This window comes from Mustela nivalis (genome assembly GCF_964662115.1).
Source record: "Mustela nivalis genome assembly, chromosome: 11".
In the NCBI taxonomy this organism is placed as follows: domain Eukaryota; kingdom Metazoa; phylum Chordata; class Mammalia; order Carnivora; family Mustelidae; genus Mustela; species Mustela nivalis.
The window spans coordinates 38,190,991-38,207,466 of NC_139030.1; the positions used below are offsets into that span (position 1 = coordinate 38,190,991).

At 37.7% G+C, this 16,476-nt stretch overlaps 2 protein-coding genes across 3 annotated transcripts in view; one reads left to right on the top strand and one right to left on the bottom strand.

Annotated features, from left to right (window-relative positions):
• Nucleotides 1-16,476, bottom strand: part of PPP1R1C (protein phosphatase 1 regulatory inhibitor subunit 1C) — a 117,770-nt gene that overhangs the window by 53,444 nt on the left and 47,850 nt on the right. The window contains exons 3-4 of the mRNA XM_082690221.1: nucleotides 5,206-5,243; nucleotides 3,085-3,145 (exon numbers count right to left, since the gene is read on the bottom strand). Of these exons, the coding sequence (XP_082546347.1) occupies nucleotides 3,085-3,145; nucleotides 5,206-5,243 (99 nt within the window). The remainder of the gene's footprint in view (nucleotides 1-3,084; nucleotides 3,146-5,205; nucleotides 5,244-16,476) is intronic.
• Nucleotides 7,506-16,476, top strand: part of LOC309844055 (uncharacterized protein) — a 63,907-nt gene continuing 54,936 nt past the window's right edge. For both annotated transcript variants that reach the window (XR_014300462.1, XM_082690219.1), the window contains exon 1: nucleotides 7,506-8,177. Coding sequence is in view for 1 of the 2 variants with exons in the window: in XM_082690219.1 (XP_082546345.1) it covers nucleotides 7,870-8,177 (308 nt within the window). In the remaining variant the exon portion in view is untranslated. The remainder of the gene's footprint in view (nucleotides 8,178-16,476) is intronic.

Consider the following 16,476-nt stretch of genomic DNA (forward strand, 5'->3'; position numbering starts at 1 on the left):
CTTGTGATATCAGAGATAAGAGAAGACAGAAGATGGGAGAAGAGAGAGGATGGGAGAGATAAGAGATACCAATGGGGGAAACCTATAAGAGCTAGTTTTCTACTATTGAAGAGAGTGAAGGAGAGGGAGGACCCCTGGAAGCTCTCAGAACTCAGCAATATTCAGCTAAGCAGATGGATATTCCACTTGCTGAGAAGGGAAACAGTGCAAGACAAACTGATTTGATGCTGAGAAGATTCAAAAGTCAGTCGTGAACATATTAATTTTGATCTCATTATCTCTTTGATCTCCATGAGACATGTTAGGTAGGTGATTGGATATTTGAGTCTGGTCAGTCTTTGGACTTGCTGCAGCAGAATCACTTGGAACTTTTGATTATCTGTCTCTACCTTAGGCCTAATATACTGGAATCCTCAAGAGGACATAGCCAGCGTAATACCCTGAGTTTAGATGCAGTGGAAAAAATTCAGTCATCACTTGACTAGTTAACATTTAAGCTCCTTGAACACATTGAATACCTATAATGTTATGAATAGAAAGACAGCCAGACCAAGTACTAAATCTGTTATTACATTCTAAGAATAAATGTGCTGGACAAACCATGAAACACCTCTGAAGGAAGAGAGCCATATAAAGATTCTTCTTTTTACATTGCCATATTTGTATCAGATGGTGCTGCCACCTTGGCCACAAACTAATTGATCCAAGTACCAGGCCCTAAAAGGCAACCACCCAATGATTCCCGTGGTCCTTGAGATGATCTCTTAAGAACTCAGCCCAAATGATGCACCATTCTGGATGGTAATTAATTTACCAAATCATATTTTCCTCTTTGACGAGAGGGAAGGGGAATGGGAAAAATTAAAACTAGAAAAACAGAAGCATTTGGATAAGTAGATCTGGACATGTCTCTGTTTCCTGAAACCTGGTGGAGACATAAGTACCACTGTTACTGAAAGAGAAAAATTAAATCCACTTAGGAGATAGGAGACTAATCTGTCCATGCATTAATTGAAATAGAATTAGGTGGTATGTAGCATCTCTCCCTTCCTGCCACTTTGGTCTCTGTACCTGGTAATTCCTCACAGTTGAGCAAACGAAGGGAGAAGGAAGGAATTTGGCCAGTTTGTTTTTGTTTTGTTTGTTTTGTTGTATTTTGCTTTGTTCTACTAACCAGTTATTTGCTAGGTCTTTCATGAAGTCCTAGTTGGCCTTTTTGTCAGAGTAATTTTTTTAGAACTAGTTAATCACATCTGCTGAGGCTTTGCTCTCCCAGCAAACTTTTTTTTTTTTTATACTCAATAATTTATAATGATGTTCCACTGCAATTTGAAGAATTACGCATTTCAGAGCAATTGTATTATTGTATTTAGCATCTCAATAACATTTCCTATGCTAATTCATCTTTCTTATGATTGAAGCTTCTTAATGTGCTCACAATGCACCATATGTTACCATAGCTTAATTTTGTCTTGAAATATTCATTTCTAGCTCTTGGGGACAGGTAGACTGAATAAAACATGTGGATTTGGCTTTTTCTTTCTCTCGCCACCTTTTTTTTTTTTTTTAAATATATCAGAAGCAGGAGATTTATCCAGGTATTTACTAGTTATAAATGAGGGCCTAAGTGGCTTGTAATAACACCCTGGTAGCCTCTTGAAAGAATTACTGTGCTTTCCCAAGCCTTTAACTCATGACCAAAATGACTGTCACTGAATGGCCATCTTGGAGGGACAGACAGTAGTAAAGTCACATGTTAAAATATGCAATATGACTAACTTCCCTAAATGTTAGGATCCCACATTCTTATGATATTTGAGAGCTAAATATAATGAAAGCCCTTGGGGCTTTCATTTTAAGAATTTCCTTTAAAAATAATATTATTATCCTCTGAGGACAGGAGAACAGTATTACTTTATTTAGTTAAGCCATCCTAAAATAGAACAGAGGAAATCATTAAATAGTGAACATATATCTTTTACTCTTTCCCATTCATGCCAAAACTGTTGTGTCTTAAAAATACAAGATGGCTTGCAATAGGAAATATATCTTCAAATAATGATATTTATCTTTGGAGAGGGAAGCCTGATACTCTCAATAATTACCCTAGAACAAAGTGCAATACTGATAACTGTATTATTTACTGCAGTCTTACAAACAAACAAACATGGTATTTTATAGCTACACAGGAAGGAAGTTTACCGAAAGCAGTTATTAATGTGTCCATTTATATTCTACCTCCCTGGAAAAAGCCTCACATCTAGAGAGAACACAGAGTGGAAAATTTCACTCCCGATGTAGACATCTCTCCAGACTCCAGAGGAAACTGCTCATCTAACCTCTCCTGTGGTTGAAACTGAGCTTGATGAGCCACCGGGCCAACAGCCCAAGCGACAGACTGGAACAGGAGCTGCTGGACTGAGCACACTCTGCCTCATGTCAGGAACATTTTTGTGTGAGAAAGAAAAGAGGCTTTTCCTGGATCTGGTGTCAGTCAAAGTTCTAACATACTTAGATATTCTTTTAGCAGTTCTAGTTTTGGGGGAGAAATCTGGGAAAGTGCCAAGATCTGAGCTGGCAGTTTTAGTTGTTATTTGAATAGCTGTTATATAAACAGCTAAGTAGCTGGCTGATTGGGTTTCTTAGAGCTACACTTGACACAAGGCAAGGAGGCAACACTTTACATTAAATTTGCCCCCAATTCAAGTTATTCTACTTCACTAAGAAAAAAAATAGCAATGGTCGGGCACCATGGACAAGAGTGATTAGGGATTCTGCAAAGACCCCTTCAAGAAAATATGTGAGGAAGAGTAAAAGAAAAATCTTTGTCATTATCTTGGAAAATGAATATTTCCAGACTGAAATTCTGAGACATCTCTACTTATTCCTTCTTTAGCTACCCATTTTACTCTTGATGAAACTTAAGTTATAAGTGGATAAAATATCTTATCAAAAGTCTCATTATTAAGTTGTAGAGCTCAGACTAGATCCAGCTTATAATCAAGCACTTGGTCAAGAAAACAGGCAGACTGCCAGCCATGAATTTAACACTCACAGCAACCCGAAACAGTACCTGAACAGTACCTTTCATGGCTGGTGGTGTGTACACGCTCTGCTTCCTTTGCTTTGGGGATGCATTTTGTGACTGTGGACAAAGAGCAAAGAGGAAAAGAATTATTTGAATAAAAATTAGCCCTGTGAGGGAAATAAACACTGTGCCATATTTCAAATAGCTTTCTGATTCCCCCTATTATGATATATAACTCAAATCAATGAGAAATTACAGACATGTTCGCTGACAGCACAGTTTTAAGAGATATATAAAGTGATTTTATCATAAAAATCTTCATCGCAGTCTTAAAATTACTCTTTTCTGTCACCTAGTATTATTCATTTATTTTTAAAAGAAAGAAAAAAAGAGACACCAATCTCTTTTGAGAAAAAAAAAAAAAAAAAACCACAACTCCAGAACAATGTATACTCCAAAAGCTATGTCCATGGGATAGCTATACCTGCTCATAGGAGTTTTGAGTGGCTCTGGTTAGATAATGAGAGCTTTGGTATGTAATATCAATTATAAACTTCTGGAATTGATACGTTCAAGTTAACATCTACATTTACTTGGAATTACAATGTTGAGATAATATTCTCTTCTATTTTCAACAGATAAATAAGTCTTTTCCTAACAAAACTGGTGTGTAATACTCTCACCTACATACACTAGATCAGGGTTGAATGATTGATGAGAGAATAAAATTACAAAAATTGGAACAAAAAACACATGTCATGGTTAAAACCACAAACTAATCATATATATATGAATATAAAAATAATAGTATTTATTATGATAAAATACATATATGTGGTCTACATCCCAATCAGATTATGTCAAAGTTTCCTTTTTCATAGTGTATTGATTTATATTTCAATGTGGCAAAGGCAGTGGTCTTAATCAATGAGCTTTCATGTCTGGATCATTTTTGCTTTGAAAAGGTCAGGAATAAATATTTACAAGACTTTTTTGGGAATTATTCTAGGAAAAACTAGAAACTGCTTCATTGACAGTACATAGAATTTAAGTTATCTTCCCTTATACACACTAAAGGTTATTTGCCCTTGAAAGTATAATCAAGATACACTTGTTTAATGCAAAAACAATACATTAAAAAGTAAAAAAAAAAAAAATTCAACCAATAGTTGTTTAATCTATATCAGCCAAACAAATAGTACAAGCAAATTTCTCCAAGACAGAATGTTTCAGTACCACCAGTTCATTATGCACAGGTATAGACAGAGTGACACTATGTTAATGTTCAACATGTGGAACATCCCTTTACTGTATTCAGTCTCATCTGGTTGATTTCAAAAAGTAATAACTTTTTGGATTTCTCACATGTTTATTTCCATATACACACTCAAAGATCAAGTAGAAAATTAATCCTACAGAAAAGTTTGTTTAGTACCACATAGTAAAACTTATCAAGCAATAAAAACTGCTTTATATGTATGTAAGAGTTCAGTTGTCAAGGCATTTTCACATACACAATCTCATTAAATTTTTAGAAAATCTCAAAAGATACTATTCGGTATTTTGTTCTTTCTACATTTTCCTCCGGGTATTGCTCTATGCCTAACTAATACAGCCACGGAATTGACTCATATGTCTGCAGACTGGTCAATAGTTGTTCTATTTTTGAGCATAATTTACTCACTTCCTTTTATCTAATATATTTTATATTATCAGCTCCGCAAGCTTCCCCTGGTTCCTATTTTCCATCTGAACTCCCCCATGTGTATGTTAACCTCTAGCCTCAAGGTCTTCTCTTGGCTTCACATACCAGAAGACACTTTCAGAGGGCCTGCTCCCCATTTTCTTGCTCTAGGACTCCAACATTGGCAGGCCCTAGCCTGTAGTTGGTCATAAACAACTAGTCACTAAATTAAAAATATCAATACTATTATCTTGTCACGTAAAGCAAAGGTTTATTTTACAAGGTTTTTCAGGGGTTGGCATTTCATAGGTCGAGAACAAAAGTAGCACAGAGGCAGAGAATTAACAACCCCATTTTACTGTTTCTTCAGTCAGGAAAAGCAAAGTAGTTTTTATATCAGTTGTACTGATGTATTTTATAAAACATTAAGCCTACCTAATTATGTTTCTAATTGATTTGAATACCTATTTATACAAAATATAAGAAAACTTACTTCGGCTTGGGTGTTGGTCACCTTCTTGTCATCTATTTCTGCAAAAGAAGTAGAAATATTTCATTAGAAAGATGATTTCTTCTTTATAATATGCATATTAACATTTTTGGCAATTTGATAAAAATAATTAAATAATCTCCTTCTTTTTTTAAAGACTTTATTTATTTGACAGAGAGGCAGAGAGCACAAACAGTGGGAGTGGCAGGCAGAGGGAGAGGGAGAAGCAGACTTCCCGCTAAGCAAGGAGCCCTGTGTGTGGCTTGATCCCAGGACCACAGGATCATGACCTGAGTCAAAGGCAGATGCTTGGCTACCCAGGTGCCCTGCCTTATGTTTGTTTAATCTCTGTGGCTTAGGGAAAGGGGGCAGAAGAAGATGGTTTTCTTTTGAGATAATCTTTTCCTTAAGTTTAAAAAAAAAAGCATTAAAAAAAAAAAAAAAGGCATATCTCTTGAAATTCCAAATTGCCCTCCTTCCAGTAATCCAGAAAGGAAATCAGGGAAATGGCTCTTGAATCAACTGTTGGTGTCATCAACCTCACAGTTTTAAGGCATAAACAATCTCCTTTGTGAATTTTGCTGCCAGTCTGCTCACTGTAGCTTGTCAAATTTTCCCAAGCTGGGCACTAAGCTGAACAAAGCTCCTTTTCCATTCTGTCCTATCACTCTGACTCTGACAGTGGCAGCACCCTCTTTTCCATATGCCCTGAAAAGAATGTTACTTTGTCAGAAATATTTCTTATAACAAACCTAGGGAAATGTGTAGGCTATCTCTATAAAAAGGAAATGTGAGGGGGAGGAGAGAGGAGTAAGAGGTACTCATGTATTGCCCTTCGATGGGTGGAGGACCTCTAGGCTGAGTTTCTTTCATACTCTACATGGATCTTGACATTTTTTTTTTAATTTTTTATTTTTGACATTTTTTTTTAACATTTAAATGTTTAGTTGACTTCCTTAAAACATCTCTCTCTCTCTCTTATCTGTACTGCAGAGGCTGGATTTCTCTACATTTCAAAAAATAGGACTTGAAGGGGAACCTGTGTGGCTCAGTCAGTTAATTGTCCCACTCTTGATCTCAGCTTAGGTCTTGATCTCAGGGTCATGAGCTCAAGCCCCAAATTGGGCTTCACCCTGGGCATGGAGCCTACTTAAAAAAGGAAAAAAAATAGGACTTGGAGACTCTCTTCTCCAACCAAACTGCAGCCAGATGTTGTGCAATCCCTGACTGCCAGGTCCCAAGGACTACTGCAGCATCGCAACTCCTGGAAGTGGGTCAATGTGGATTTCCATTTGGGACCCCTGACAGGGGAAGGGGGTGATCGTTCAAACTTGCAAACCACAAAGTTATCTTATATTGCCAAAGCCATCTGACTTCAACTCTCCTGAAACAACCAGACATGTAGAAACTTAGTCTGCTACCTTTTAAAATGTTCACAGGCTTTGCCGTTACTCCAGCCAGCAACTGTAAGAAACCCTGCCCTACGCTGGGCAGGGCTGACTGGCCCTCCAGTCCCTGTGAGGAGGCAGTCTGGTGAGTCTGGTGCTGGCTGTCACAATGGTAGCTGCTAATCTCAGGGAACATAGGAGAGAAGTCGGAACACTAACCTGGTTTTCCTACAGAAGGCTGCGTTTAACCTTCTTGCACTTTATCCTAATGTTCACTTCAGTGGGAAGGTAAACATTTTATTCCACTGAGTGGCATATTTAATACTGAAGGCAGGATATTGAGCTGTGCTCAGTGGCAATAAATTTGGTCAAGTTTAAGAAAAAAGTTCTAGACTTTGCACCCCGTAGGAATTTTGGCAATAAATTCACATCCAAAGAAACATGCCTCAACATGGGCTCTTGTCTACAGCTCTTATCTGGGTGGGATCTTGGAGGGCCTCCAACCAGAAGAACCCAGATGTCCTGCACAGGTGTGTCTTCGCTCCACAATGCAGCCGGAGGGCTTGAGAGTCAGCAGGTCAGTCAAATCCCCTGGAGCGGCCACTGCAGGCTTCCCGCAGAACATTTCAGAAACAACTCTCTGGCCGTCTTCTAGCTTCGCATTGCACAGGAGTATGCACAGGACCGGGGGAAGCTTTCTGGAACGGGTCGGCAGTACCTGCCTCCCTACAACCTGGAAGATGTGTCTGCACTCCAGGTTCAGCATGAGCATGGACCGGAGCGGCGCCTTGGTTCGCTCCAGCGCCACCACCCACACATTCCAGCCATTAAACTGAATTTCTTCGGGATGATTTCCACCGTGCTTCGAACCTGTCCAGGGTCGACCCAGGCAGGGACGCACATGAACCTCTCCATAGCTGTGTGCGTGTGTGTTTGGGGAAGGGGGGGTGCTACTGGGGGGTGGGGGACACGCAGTGGTGCCTGTTGAGCATACGGACGTAGAGCCTGGCTGACAGACACTCCCATGCTGAGCCGCTGACCTGTGTGAGCTCGGGGAACCGGCAGGGCCCGGGCTGACGTTGGACAAGTCGTTTTCCAGCCTGCAACCTCTGGCAATGGACTATTAATACCGATCTGTTCGCTTCCTCAGCCTCCTCACAGGCCCAGGCCCAACGGGTTCCCGGGAGGTACTTCCTGGCGCATTGCACCAGCTGCGCATGCTCCGACGCACCTCAGCCCGCCCGGTGGGGTCTGGGGTGTGGTTAGTAGTTTGTGAGGAATGAAGGACTTCACCCTCCATCTTCGCTGTGTTTTCTGTGGCACAGAAACGGTGGAGACCCACTGTGTTCTCCCGGTGAGTGGCCTCAGGAATCCCTTCGGAGAGAAGCGGTTCTGGGTCGGGTCGCCTATGGAGGGCCTCCCGCTCGGATGGACAGGTGTTTGCGTCTTCCCCAGTGAGCCTGGAGTGTGGGAGCACGCGGGCAACAAGCCTGCCGCGGTGTGCCGGCCTCTACCGTCAGCAGACGCGGCGCACGCGGCGCTCTCGACGCCTGCAGGGCCACAGAGAAGAGCCCGCGCTTTTCCAAGGTAAGCAGAACTTGTCCTTCGCGCAGATCCACCAGAAGGTGAAAATGCCAGTTTTTCCACTAAGCTCTTTTGCCGCCGATCTCTATACTGAATCAGGAAGAATACCTCCCGTTCAAAATTGTCCGCGCGTGTGTGAGGAGGCCACCCGGAAGCGAGCTATCCGTTGTGATTACTTCAGTTTCAAACTTGTCCTGTCCATCTCCTGGAGCCAAAATGGGCGTGGGCACGGCGGGTAAGGGTGAAGAGAGTGGGGTACTGGGGAAAAGCACCGCCGCTGCTGACTTGTGTGGGTGCGCCGGCTCCAGAGCCTGCCTCCCGCTGCCTCCCCCACGTTAGCCGCCGTGGTGTGTGTGGAGGGGTGGGTCTCCCCGCCTCTTGACTTACTGGCCCAGTTACCCTTTCCTGCCTCTTAGGTGAGTGCCAAAGCCGAGAGACTGAGTCCGTGGTCCGAAAACTGAATGAGTTCATCAAAGAATAACTGCCTGACAGTGATATAGATCTGCATTTACTGACATGAAAACATATACTGTGTAGATTGAAAGGATTTCAAAACTATACATATGTAATTTTTATTTCATGAAGTATAGATAAACTATCTGGAGAGAGGCGATAGGGAAATGCCTGTATATTCATAGGATATAGTCAGTATTGTAACTGTGCTACCTCTCGATGATTCAGTAACTCGTTCTGTGTCTCTATCTGCACTGATTCTTATTCTAGTGAACCTGCGTTACTTTCATAATGAAAAACTATGTGTATCATGTGGATATATAGAAACACATATATGTAGTAAAATTTCTATGTAAGGTCACAGTGGTGTTTCATATAGCAAGAGACGACCAAAATAGACAAACAGCAAATAAATTAATTAAATAAATCTAAAAAATAAAAAATAGATAAGCAGCTAGAATGAATAGTGTATGGATATGGGTATGGATAGATAAGCAGCTAGAATGAATAATAGTGATTATTCATTCTAATTTAATGTTTTGAGTACTAGATTTTTAGAAGTTATGAAACCTCCTAATAAATTTACCCTCCTTTTATAGGGGTAGGCAAACAAATTATTGGCTGCGGACAGCAATCACAATTGTTTGGTAGAATCACTGGAAGTATCTGGGTGATTATCCGATAGCTGTGACTATACTAAGTTGAGCAATTCTATCAATGCAAAATCTTTTGCTATCATCTTTTAAGTAAATGTCAAATATGATCCATTTCAACAATGCATGTATTATGATCCATTGGATTGTTAAATGCCCGTAGTGTTTCTTTCCTTTTCTTTTCTTTTTCTTTTTTTTTTTTTTTAAATCTGTTTATTTCTTTTAGAGAATACAGAGGGAAGGGACAGAAGTAGAGGGAGAGAGAAGCTCAAGAAAACTCCACCCTGAGCTGGAGATTACGATGGGCTCCATCTCAGACCCTGAGGTCACAACCTGAGCTGAGACCAAGAGTCAGAGGCTTAACCTAATGTACCACTCAGGCACTCCGACCAGTGGTATTTCTTAATATTTTGTTTATTCCCTGGGAGTTTTCAGAATTCAGCCCAGGACTCAGAACCTATTGCTTTAAGGACAAAATGGTATCTAGTCATTCAGCCTTGTGCTTTCCTGCTGTATGACTAAAACACACACTAAAGACACACTAAAACAGTGTCTTTCCAAGGCAACTGTGTAGACTTCATTCATTGTATAAGTCAATGAAAAAGGTTTTTATTCTTCTTGGTTCATTTTTCTTATTAATATTTGTCTTGAACAGATTAGGTTAGCCAGGTAAAAGTCCTTTTTAAAAAAACACAGAATTTTGTTTTACATTACAAGTCTGTTTCTTATGACTCCAAAATAGCTTATATTTCCTCTACTCTGAATTTTGGAGGAGTATCAAAAAAAGAAACATAAATTACATTTTGTTTAGAATTCAAACATATGGTTTTTTCCCACTTCACTCATTTGAGGCTTGTTCTAATTAGCTGACAAAAATTTAGACTATTTTAGTCACCTAACAACAAATTAGAATCATACGTGTTTGTTATATGATTATATGATCATTTGATTTTACTGAAAATACTAGCACAAAAGAAAACTGCATATTTTGTGATTTCAGTTATTTCACACCAAAATACAAAAGCAGAAATAACTAATCCTAAAATGTAATAATTTCATATTAACCAGTTTACAAAATTTTAGGTTGAAGCAGCGAAGCAAATTCTGCTGTGTTGTTGCAATGATCTCACATTTGTTTTATTCATATGAGAGTGTCATAGGAAAGTAGTGGGGCCAGTCATCGTCCAGTTCAATAGAATTCACACACAATAATGGTGGTTTTGTGAAATTCAATCCTATTGTGTGTGATGCCAAGTCTCACTCTTACACACACACACCCCTAGCTAGATTATTTTATTTATCAAGGCATTCCTTTGGCATTGTCTAAACATAACTATTAACAGAAGAGTTAGAGCCAAATATGCCTGCTCAAACAGGAGGAAGGAAATTGAGATTTCCCAATATCCTTTTCTTTTTGTGGCTAAGACTGTAGGTTTGTTTTCACTGATTCTTACTTTATCTCACCAATTTGGCATGGAACAAGAGCTCTGGCCAGCTAAAGCATCTGCAGAATTTTATTATAAATATCAGTTTTGAATTTCTTTTGTGGTCAGTGGCACCCTCTTGATCCAGTGTGTACCCTCCATCATTTAACTGCAATGTGATAAATTCATTTTCCATAGGCTTTCTTCTTTGTCGCAGTTGCCATAAAAACTGTGCTTTAAGTTGTTAGTTGCCTGTGACTTTGTTGGAATAATGGATTAAGAAAAATCAGATTCTCTCATCCCTACTGTCTTTACCAAAGGAAGGTTCAGGAATGAACATTGGAATGGCATCTTTTAAATGTCTCTTTGCCGTCCACATTGAGGTTTCTATTGGATCATCTCCTTGTAGGGATACTTAAGATTGTCACTTGATGATCTAACTAGTACATATTTCTCTACTTAGGAAAATGGCTATAAAGTCAAGTGAAAAGAATTTTAAAATCTAGAAAAATTTTGTGTATAACCCCCATATTCTAGTTGGTCACCACACCATGACACCACCAAGTTTTCTGCTGTGTAGGTTTATTTCTATGATAAATTGAATGCTTACGTTACATTAACAAAAACCTGGGTAAATATTGATCCAAGATTCTTAATTTCCTATCAATTAGGTGTTTTGTGATATGTGTAATTAAGTGTTCTATCCATTAACTTATAGCACTTTCCATAACTTTTATTAATAACTGAAAAAAATATTGCCTCTGCCACATATTAAGCAATCTAAGACAGTGCTTTTATAGACAGATCCTTCTAAAGGCAGTGATTGTAGGAGCAGAGGTCATTGACACCTGTATAAATTAATTAATTATATTAATTATTTATTATAAAATAATAAGCATATTATAATTAAACTATAATTATTCAAAACCATCCCTTAAAGTAAATCCTGTAAGAGAGATCATACTATTTTACTGGACTACCCTGCACCAAAAAAAAAAAAAAAAAACACAAATAAATAAAAAGAAGACGAAGTAAAGTTTTTATATATTTTGCTAAAATTTGTGTTAGTGTCACTTAATCTTTTTCTACCAAATTTATCATTAAAATCATCAATCTATAATTGATGCTTTATAATTTTTAAAAAATATAATAAAATATAATAGAGTATAAATCATTGTATTATCACAGTTTTTAAAGTTTTATAAAATATTAACCATCCGGGGACACCTGGGTGGCTCAGTGGGTTAAGGCCTCTGCCTTTGGCTTGAGTTATGGTCTCGGGGCCCGGGATGGAGCCCTGAGTCGGGCTCTCTGCTCGTCGGGGAGCCTGCTTCCCTTCCTCTCTCTCTGCCTGCCTCTCTGCCTAATTGTGATCTCTGTTTGTCAAATGAATAAATAAATAAAACTTTAAACAAACAAATATTAACCATCTGTCTTCACTAAACCTGACTTATTTTATATGCATCTTATATCCAAAAATGCATGGCTTGAATATATTTGAAGAGTGGGAATAGATATGAAGAGGTCATTTTTTTGTCAACATTCACTCCTATATGCTAGTCAGGTTTTTTATTAAAAAATTTTTTCTATGTGTTTTCTGAGGCAGTGAGACTCATCTAATGTATCTGTAGGAATTTTATATGCCTTCACAGCAAAGTTTGAACTGAAAAACAGAGGTCATATAAGTTTACAAGCCATGAAGACAAAGTAATAATGTCTTAACTAATTTTTTTTTAATTTTTAAAGATGTTCATCAATGGAAATACTGCAGGTCGTGTGGTAATGATATTTAGTTACCAAGAAAAACCAGGACCAGCTCTTATAAACCTTACCACTTTTCCCTGGGTAGTTCTGTACTGAAAAATTCCCTCGTTAAACCACAGTATTCCAGCTGCCATAGTAGATGTTCCAAAAAGTTGATTTTTTACCTCTTCTACTAATCTATTAACAAGAGTGTAAAGACTACAATTGCATAGACTTTACACACTGGCCGACTTCTAAATTATTCTTTCCCATTTTTCAGGAACACTAATAACAAATTGAGTACAGAAAATTGCAGAATAAGTCTCATTCATGCACATGTTTTTCCCCCATTTTTTTTTTCTATCCTGTTGAGATAGTATTGAAGTGAATGCTGCATCTTTTCCCATCAAGTTCCTCAGTAAAATTCAAAGTATTCAGATAAAGATAGCTTATTTTCACATCCAACCCATGTGTGTTGCTGGATTATGAAAGGCTTAGCTGTGGTTTTTGTTTTTGTTTAAAGTCAGAATGTACTTCCTTCTCTATGGGAAGCTTCTCTGAACATTCAGAGAGAATGTTTTTGATTCTCTCCTTTTTAAAGTTAGTCAAGGGAAAATATTTGACTGCTATAATACAATCTGGTTGAAACTGCAGTCAGATGTGTTCTGGGACTCACACTCTAGGAAATGTATGCAAAGCATACCCAAATTGATAAATTATGTGGAAAAAAACCTTCTACATTAAAATATTTTTCTTTGAAATTACCTCTGAGCTTTGCATTTGTTTTATGTTTCACTTTATTAGAAAAATACAGGTACTGATTTATGAATGGCAAGTGAACAGGTATGATTAAATAAGGTAAAATTTGTATTTATTTTGTCAAGGGCCTAGAATAAGATAATTAAGCAAGGCTGTGTGATCAATCCATGACCTATTACCAGAATCTGTCACTGATCAGAGAAGCAGTGAGGGTGCTATTATGAGTTAACATGTGGACAAGCAGAAGGTTACAGAGTGTGAAGTGGGTAGTAGAGGCAGCGTTTTTGTTCAAGACTAAACTTGAACAATGTCAGCAGATTCTGACAGATTCTGAGCAGTTCTGAGAGGCAATTCAGCCCTAAAGACCAGAATTGGGGTTTCAGATTACAGTACAAGCTGGCAGGGTCATATAAGTAGGTGGTAAAAACCAGCTTTCATAAAACTAAACATTAAGACCAGGGACACAGCCATTGAGAGTCTGGGCTGTTAGAAGATGTTTACTAAGAGACAATATAAATTATAAGGGATAATCACAGAGCTAGGAAAATAAACAGAACAACAACAACAACAAAAATACCTGCTTTAATATTAAACTTTGAGGTTTTGCTTGGGGTAGTATGTACTAGTTCACAGCATGTCAGTGATACCATTTATTAGAACTAGAAAAGCAAGATAAATTCCAGAATGCATCAAGACCTGCAGAGCAACCTACAGAGATCAGAGACATTTCAGAGTGAAAGGCTGACAAGTCCTATTTGGCCACGGGCAGAGGGCCACTGCAGGAGAACAGAGAGAGAATCCAGAGATTTTGGTGATTGTGTGGGAGTAGAGCAATAAAATTGAAGACTTGCTCAGCATATCTTAACAGTTACATGTTACACTCCTTGTCTAATAAGTGGTGTTACCTGCTTTGGCAGAAAACTGGGATACTGTCCTAGATCTTTAGTGTATTTGCAATCAACTTTTCTTTTAAATTTTTCCTAGCACTAATTTGTGGGGAAAAAAATTAATTCTGTTCTGTAGAGGAGTAGCAATGGAGGAAAGCCATTTATAGCTTTCTTTTTGAAGTGCCCTAGAGATTTAATCACAAGGACATTGGTGCTATCTTTGACAGTCTCAGAAGGAATTTACCATCAAATATCTGAAAACAGCAGTGAAATCTAAATGATCACCTTTTAGCAGATTCTCTATTTTGGTATCTAACATATTTGAAGGTAGAACATCTTTCTTTCCAAAGTCTCTTAGATCACAACTGTTGAGGAGATCATTTGTGCCTGTGCCTTACAGAGAAAGACAGAGTTAAAGACAGAAATTCTATGGATGGCTTTAGGTCCACTAGTTCAAAAACAGTCACTGACCCATGAGTCTTCAGGACTGAATAAGATAAATCATTTGCGAGTGAAAAAAATTGCCATGCACAACTCAGGTCTTTATTTTGTATGTGTCATTACCTTGTGGTTTTAGCATTCTACTAGCATAGAATCAGTCGGTTTAAAGTGCCAGAGAAATCTATCATGTATTTCTTACATAGAGTAGAGAACGAGGACACTCACTGTTTCTTTTTAGTAGAACAGTGCAAAATCTAAGACAGCTATAGTGAATCCTCTTTTCCTGACTTATTATCAAACTCTCTACTTTTCAAAATGAGCTCTAGTCAGCAGCCTTTTTGCTGAAAGCCTGCTGGGCTCTGTTGGAGGCCTATCATTTGGGGCTGTGAGTTAAGCCACTAGGCAGTGGTTTCAGCTGTGTTTTTCTTTGAGCTCTTAGATTTAGTCAAAACTGGTGCCCAAATTAAAACCACCAGAGCAATGAATTTATATGCACTGGAAAGGGACATGGGGAAAAGAAGCAAACAGAAATAGTTTCATCCTGTTGTGCCAAGATTCACACAGCTGTATTGTTCTTTCAATATTATTTCTAGCTTTCCACTTTTAATTGATAGAAGTAGAGACACAACCTCATTACCATATAGGTTTTTATGTCTCAGAGCCCCCTACAAAATTGTTCATTTTAGGTGAGAATCAGGTACAAAGTAGTCTATGTGGAAATAGTGAAGGAGATGACAAGGAAAACACAAAATGGATCATGTTGGTTTATTAAGAACTCTCGACCAGTAATTGTCTTGTGAGAGGGGTTAGAAATCTTCCAAACTACTATTATGCTTATATTTCATCATTTCTGCTGCCATTTCCAAACACAGCAAAAGAACAGAAAAATCAGATCATTTAAAACCTCAGAAGTCTGTTTTTCATTAGTATTATTGATTTTTATAAACTTAGTTTCTCTTATAAAACATTTTATCCTACCACAGAACCAGCTTACATGAGGTCCAAAGAACTGTTAAATCATCTTATCAGTTGTGATTTTCAATCATTGGTAAAATTTTTCTGCCTATTTGGAGGTTAGATTTCACACATTTGCTCCAGGAAAAGAAATTGATTCCTTTTAATGCATGTTTCTTAATTTTTTTTTTTTCAGGAAGGGGTGGGGATTGACATCAGTTTAATCATCCACACTTGTTTTAGTAAATCCAATTTTTTAAAATTTCTATCTCATTTTCATAGAACTACCTAAAGAACTGATTATAAATTATATATTTTATTTTTGCATCAGTTTTTTAGATTTATTTAAAATTAATTATCAGATGTTTCAGGCAATGTGGACAATCAATCAAGTCATTATTTAATAAACACTTATTATCTTCCCAACAATGCGCTCCTTATTATTTTGGCCTAATAAACTTAAAAATAGTTAGGATTTGAATAATTCAGCTTTTAATCAATTTCAAACACTAAAATTTTCATTATTTGGTCACATAGGATATCCCAGAGATACTTTTAGCAGATACCCCAGATCATTTCCATAATAAAGTGCCTTAAAAGTAAGAAGAGGAGAAATGATTGAGGTGAACATGTAAACATTATTCAGAGGCCAAGCACTCTGAACAGCAATGACAGAACATTTTGAGGCAACTTAAGAACTTTAAAGATGGGTCTGAGTAGCACTGGAGTTCAAAAAGAATTAGCTGCTTAGCAGTATTTGGAATATTTAGTATATTTAGTAGTCTTTTCACTTAATAGAATATTTCCTCTTTTTTTATACTAACTGCCAAAATCGACAATGTCTCATTAATTCTGCTTAGTTCTTAATCATGCTATTTGATATCTTCTATTGAAAAACACTTTAATTTTTTCCCAAACTATTTTGTGTTTCAACTATGTAGACATACCACTGTGAATTTCAAAATAATTTTATCTAATTCTACTATGA